The 7,006-nt window shown below is 30.9% G+C and overlaps 1 protein-coding gene across 1 annotated transcript in view; it reads right to left on the reverse strand.

Annotated features, from left to right (window-relative positions):
* Positions 1-866: 866 nt before the first annotated feature.
* LOC106791399 (transcription factor SOX-9-like) overlaps positions 867-7,006 on the reverse strand; it is a 12,039-nt gene continuing 5,899 nt past the window's right edge. Inside the window, exons 4-6 of the mRNA XM_014757018.1 lie at positions 2,024-2,357; positions 1,586-1,893; positions 867-1,200 (exon numbers count right to left, since the gene is read on the reverse strand). Coding sequence (XP_014612504.1) covers positions 963-1,200; positions 1,586-1,893; positions 2,024-2,357 — 880 coding nt within the window. The 3' untranslated portion in view covers positions 867-962. The remainder of the gene's footprint in view (positions 1,201-1,585; positions 1,894-2,023; positions 2,358-7,006) is intronic.

Here is a 7,006-nt window from a genome sequence, read left to right on the forward strand (position 1 = left end):
TGTATATGCTTCCACCATAGACTTCAATGAAACACCATTACAAAACCATGGGTGATAAGTATATAATATATAGAAATATATATTTAATATAATTATATTAATAATTATTAATATATTATAATATATATATTAGTATTGTTATTATTGTTATTAATAATATTATTATTACTATTATTATTATTATTATTATTATTATTATTATTATTACTATTACTATTGTTATTATTATTATTACATTTAGATCGGCTGCAGCAAATACACACCAACACACACAAATACACATCCATATGTGCATTTACGTGTACGTGTATTTTATACTCATACGCACATGATCAACAGCTTCGGCTGTTTGTTTAGCATGAAATTCTTCGCTTTGGAATGGCCGGCTGTCATGGAATGATGTCATGGAGTATGTCAATTTCTTACTTCAATCCCCTCCGCCCCCTTTTTCCACGTTAACACGCAGACAAACGTAAACACCACCCTCATCCCCGGACAACTATTTTACTACTCTAACTTTTAATCTCTTACGTCAAAAATTCAATAAAACGAAAATAAGAACGAATTTTGATCAAAGAGTTCGCTAATACTGTCATTGCTTTATTTTTTTTTTTTTTTTCGAACGATTGAATTAAGAGAAGCACAAAACATACTTATTTTTCTTTCAAAAATACTTCGAACCTCTGACCTTTAGTTCATTTATTTAAAGAGAATGAAAGAGAGAGAGAGAGAGAGAGAGAGAGAGAGAGAGAGAGAGAGTGATAGGGTGTTATTATATACTTGACAAGATAAAACTAATATTTTTGAACAAAATAATAATTCGTGATAATAAACTTCCTCCGAATGAATTGGATTCGTCGAGAAATAGATAAGTCGATTTAATTTGTCGATTTAAGGACAAATAAAAAGTTTAATTTTGAAAATGAAAAAGAAATGTGTGTTCTTTAAAGATATTGAAAAGTCTATAAATAATTAGACCTATCGAAGTTATATCGAAGATACGTAGTAGCATAGGGATGAGCCATTTGCATCGAATGATGTTGAGGATTGTGAGCTGGTGCAATGTGACCAACCGATGGCAACGGTGGCTGCAATTCGTGATACCTGACCATCTCTTGGGTTCTGTCTTCCCAAAAGATTTCGTTTATTGAGTGTTCGTTACAGTGACGTTGGTTAGGCCTTTCGGTTTCTTCCTCGTATCTGTGAAACATATCGTTGGACGAACTCAAACACACATGCATGAACGCGTACACGACGCTTAAGACAATCAAATAATTTTCCTTTGTTTTTATTTTAAAACAAAATATTAAATTAGGAAATTATAATTCGGTCCTAGAAATATTAAATCATTAAATATGAAATTGTGTGTTTTATTTTTCGAATCGAAAGTAATCCGAATAATCGCGGGAACGTTTTATACTTAATAGTTTAATAAATAATAGATTTGTTGTTGGTTGTTTTGTATTTTTGCTTATTTAAAAAGCATCGAATTAATTTCTGAATGAATGTTTCTTTTTTATTTTTTTTACTCCATTTATTTTTGCTATGTCCTTTAACAGGACTAACAGAAGGTCTTGATTTTTACCTGTTAAGTATCCACTGATTCGTAGTAGTCGGTGGAGCAGGTGGATATTGAACCGGTGCCACTTGAGGTGGCAGATACTGGTCCAACTCGTTACTCTCGACCTCGCACTCCTGAAGATTAAGAGGAAGATTCAAACCAATCCCACCCAAACTTCCAAGACCGTTCAATTGATTCTCCTCGACTGGTAGACCATCTCCTACTTCGATGTATCGAAAATCTACCCCAGGTTGTTGAGGTGATTCGACTGACGTCGTTGTGTTTACCAATTCTTGATGATAAAACGTATTGTTCTGTTGTTGTTGATTACCCTATTTTATTAAACGCAAATGAAGATGTTCTTATCGTTTAATCGAAACATTTGAATTTTCCGATAGTCATTTCACTTTTGGTTAGATGATAATTTACAAGTTTTTCGAATTTTTATTAATTAAATGTTACCTGATTAGCATAATGTTGACCTCTAGGTGTAGCAGGTGGTGTTAATGGTGACAATCCTTGATTAGGTGTCGTCGATGGGGAAGAATTAACGGCACTCTGGGGTGAACTTGGTCCTTGTACTCCTCTAGGACTCATGTTCTCTTGTTTCAAGGGCCTCGAAACGATATAAGTTACATGAGTTCTGCTCCTCGTGGGTGAACTCTCTCGGCCAGATGATCCATTTGGTTTTCGTCGTCTCGGTTGATACTTGTAATCCGGATGTTCTCGTTTGTGTATCACGCGAAGACGATCGGCTTCTTCGATAAATGGTTTCTTATCGCTATCGGGAAGATCTCTGAAAAATATTTATCAAATATTCTATTTCCAATTCGATCCCACTTTAATTTTTTTACTTTTTTATACATTTTTTCATCTATTTCATTATATTTTCATTTCCTTCTTTTATTTTATTTTATTTTATTTTATTTTATATTTCAACAAGTCCTTTGTGTGAACAATTCTTTTATGAATAAAAAAAAAGGATTTTCATTTTTTTCATATCTTAAAAATGAAATAGAAAATATCCGAAAAATTAATTGTAAATCGAAATTATTTTCTAAAAAAAACAAATTATAATAGAACAATAATTATATTTGAGAAAAAAGGGTTAAATAAATTCAAATAAGAAGCAAACATTTGACGGTTTCAATACCAAACTGTCGTCGGATTAACATGATTCACGTCTGACGCATGCACTGCATATTCTCTTGTATGAAAACTGGTAGTGGTGTTAGGGTGGGTGAGAAGGCGGGGGTGTGAAGGGAGGCGGATTAGGGTGGTCGAATAAAATCTCGAACGTTTCTATCAACATCGAACGATTCTCTCATTCTTTCGAGGAAGAGTGAAGAGAAGGTGCGATGGTTGCATCTGGTTAGTGTTCCTGCATGGCGTTAAATCTCGAGGAGTTTAAGCTCGTAAAGAACACGCGAAAGCATAACCATGGTATACTCGAGTAAAAGAAAGAAAGAAAGAGAGAGAGAGAGAGAAGTTTTGTGTTTACGTTCCCACTGGGCTCTTCTAAAGACCCCTAAAGAACGATAAGGTTTTCCGGTATAATGGCGTCTCGAAATATGTTCTGAATAATTTAGAAAAATATAAAAAGTAACTTTAGACCCTCGTTATTGATTGATATTTATTTCGATTTCATATATGGTTAAATATTTATTTTCATATACATTTTAAATAAGATTTGTCGAGAAAGATAATTGTGATATAATATTAATGTTTAGAATAATATAAGAAGATTTTAGTAACTTGTTACAATCCTAATGCAATTTTATGCATTGATATAATAAGATTTCTTATTGGCTCGTAATTATTTATATTCGACAAATATGTATTGTGATCATTTATTTTTAATAAAATATATGATATTTATTAATACGAATATTGATCAAATAAATGGATTTAATTGTTTAATCAATGACACGTCTCATTTTATATTTGATCAAACTTATTGAATATAAAAAAAATATCAAATATTATTATATAATACCATTATATTTTATTTATTATATTATTATAATACCTTTCTATATAATCGATCACAGATCTCTCATTTTTATTTGAACTTTTTCGCATAGTTACAAGTATATTAACATAGTTTGGAATTTAACTCGCGTCGGGATTCTAATGAATTCCAAGAAGATCAAATCTAACTTCAATTAGTCTTGTCCCTATCTCTCTATTTCTCTCTTCCTTTATTAAGATAAAAGAAAGAGATGGAAATCAGAATGAGAAGAGTATTTCTTCGAAGGGGATAAGAATTCGAAACTAAATTGAGACATTGCTTAGATCATTATCAATCTTACCACTCTTACCATCGTTTCAAGTTTTGTTTCTCTCTCTCTCTCTCTCTCTTCTATTCTTCCTTTTTTCAAAATACCGATAATAATATACTTCGTTTCTATCCTTCGAAATTTAAATCCCACGTCTCGTGAAGCTCTTGACCAGCTTGAAACATGCACATTAAAAGCAACGTTGTGCATCCTCGAGTTTAACGGATATATGTTTTGTCATGTCTTTATAAAAGAAAGAATAAGAAAGAGAAAGATAGAGAAATAAAAAGAGAGAGAGAGAGAGAGAGAGAGTAGCATCTGGTCAATGGACTCTGTCTCGGTTGACGTTTTTTTTTCTACCCCTTTTTTTTTTTCTTCCTTTCTCTCTTTCTTTTTCTTTTTTAGCCTACCACCACCAACCAACGGATAAACTTCTCTTCGCGAAGCTTCTTTTTCAAACGCCAGATGCAATCCAGGATCAGCCAATTAGGTTTACTACACTCTTCTTGACTTTCTTATCAATGAGAAAATGTTCTCTCTTACAATTAAATCGAATTGAATTATTCTAAAGAGACAACATGTGAGATATCCTAACATCATCTATAATATTGTCAAACACATTTGTTAATAATTTATTCATTAGATTTCTATTTATCATTATATAAAAGTATTGATAAAAAATAATAATAAAAAGAAAAATAATGAAATAAAAAGGCAAATTTCGATTTCGTTCGATCAATAGAAAATCATTTCTGTTGAATTTTATATCATATTATTTAGATTTCTATTTTTGATTTTGTATTTCGCGAAAATAATCCTCGATAAAAAAGCAAATACACATTCACGTATGGACGGAGCACGTGCATATATATGTGTACGTGTATAACCAGGTGTATGGTGTGGTTATAAGTGACAGAAATAAATCTCTATCATCATCTCCTTTAACTTTTCGTCCAAAGACTAGACTCCTTCCTAAGGTATCTCTAACCAGTGAAGATATTAGAAGGCGTGTTTGCCGACAAAAAGAAAACAGATATCACAGTTCATCCTTGGCGCGTGCTGGCAGCTGCCGGCCGGTTCCTGCTTGAGATAAAAGCCTACCACCACCATTATCACCCTACACAACTATCTCATCACAATACGTTCCTTGTCCCTGTCAGGTGAATTTTTCCGAACCTGCCCCCCATTTTTTTTCTTCATCTCTTTTTCCATTTCTTTTTTTTTTTTTTTTTTTTTTTTTTTTTTCTTCTCCTATTTACACCCTTTTTCGTCCTTTTGTACAAATACTATTTTACGCTAACAGGTAAATCCGTTTTATTTTATCAACCGGAAATGGCAATGATAATCTCCAATTTTTTATTATTTAATAATAATATATATATGTATTTATTTATTTTTTTGTTAATAGTAATGAAGTGTTGTAGAATATTATTCCTGTAATAATTGAATTTTCGGGAAAACTGTTTTAAAATTTAAATATTGAACGTTATATCTATTAGATATTTAAGATTTAATTATTTTTTATAAAATATTAAGTGCAAAAGGTTTATTTTGTAATTTAATATGGATAGTAAACTTGCAAAGATTATTCTTTACGTAATTCAAATCTTTTTGAAAAATCGTATAAGATTAATTTAATTTCAATTGGATTAAAGATATTTTTAAATCAACTTCTATAGATCACTAAGAGAAATTTTTTGATCAATCTAAAAACCTGTTAATCCATTTAGAAATTTTTTTTATTTCAGCCTGTATTGTTTAACCATATTGAAAGTACACTGACAGGTTCTCAAAATAATCTACATCGTCGGTAGGAAGTGTTAATTGACGTTAGGTCCATTCCAAAGGTGCTAAATAATTACTTTTTAAGAGGTAAAAAAAACTAAAACTCTCTGATAACTTTCCCCCCCCCCTCCCCCGCACAACCCTTTACACCTTCTCTTTTATTTCTTTTATTCTCTCTTTAATTTACTAATTCTCTTAATTATGTCATCGCGAATTGTTATTAAAAAATTAGGATGATGTAATTAAATTAATGTAACTATTTCTATATGAAATATTTCACATGACGATTTCTATGTGAACAATTTCATTTGATGATTATATATATATAGAAAAAATATTTCTATAAAATATAAAATATAATCGAAAGTTGAAACGATTGTATGACAATTCCCAGATAGTAATAATCCTTTCGCGTTTATTCGTTCCACTTTCGAAACAAGTCTGGCAAATGTATCATTGAGAAATCGATCGGCAATCGAATCTGATCGGATCGATCGATCGAACGATGGATCGCGATCGAGTCGGTATATAATAAAATGATTCTCTATGGGGGGTCTTGTCGGCAGGTCCTCTGATGATCTCTTGTGAGACTCACTGGGGGCCCCTCGTTAGTCCCAACCAGGAAATGGAATCGTCATCGAGTCATCCTTATGCTTGGATTTTACTTACTTCAAAACACGTACGCTTATTTAAGTTTTTGTTAATTTCATATACTTTCGTCATTTAATGAAAAAAAAATAAATAAATAAATAGGCAAACATTTAATTCGTTCTTTTAAATAAAATCATCTTTGTTTTTAGATTTAATATTTTGTTAATGTGTTTTATTATTATTACATATATTTGTTTGATTGAAAGTTTACAAAAAAATAAAAAAGAAAAGAAAATATTTAAACCGACTTCTACTTTCGAGCTCGAAAATGTTGTTTTATTTTTCATCGGGTTGCTTAAATATTTTTACACACAATTCGAAGGATATAATTTATAATTGATTACGATAAAAGTTTTCTAAGTATTTAGATTGTAAAATCGAGCAGAGTGTTGATTACTTTCGTAGCACATGAAACCCAGCACGATACACATTGGTTGCTTTCGAGCAACAGGAACACTTGTAACTAACCACGTGTAGGCTTGGCGCCACGTGGTAAGAACGTGTTTAAAATATATATATACGCATGGATATTTTTTAAACCATACCTAAATATAATGTACATGCATTCCTATTCGTAAAAACAAATAATAAAAAATATGGCTTGAAAGAAAAGAAAACAAAACAAAACCAAAAAGAAAATATTCTTTTAAAAATAAGAGAGATGTGTAATAAATTTGAATCGTCCTTTTGTCAATTAATTATTGCAATTAAATATAAAAAAAAAAAAAAA

Source organism: Polistes canadensis, unplaced genomic scaffold (genome assembly GCF_001313835.1).
Source record: "Polistes canadensis isolate GaletaPanama2010 unplaced genomic scaffold, ASM131383v1 scaffold_8, whole genome shotgun sequence".
NCBI lineage: Eukaryota > Metazoa > Arthropoda > Insecta > Hymenoptera > Vespidae > Polistes > Polistes canadensis.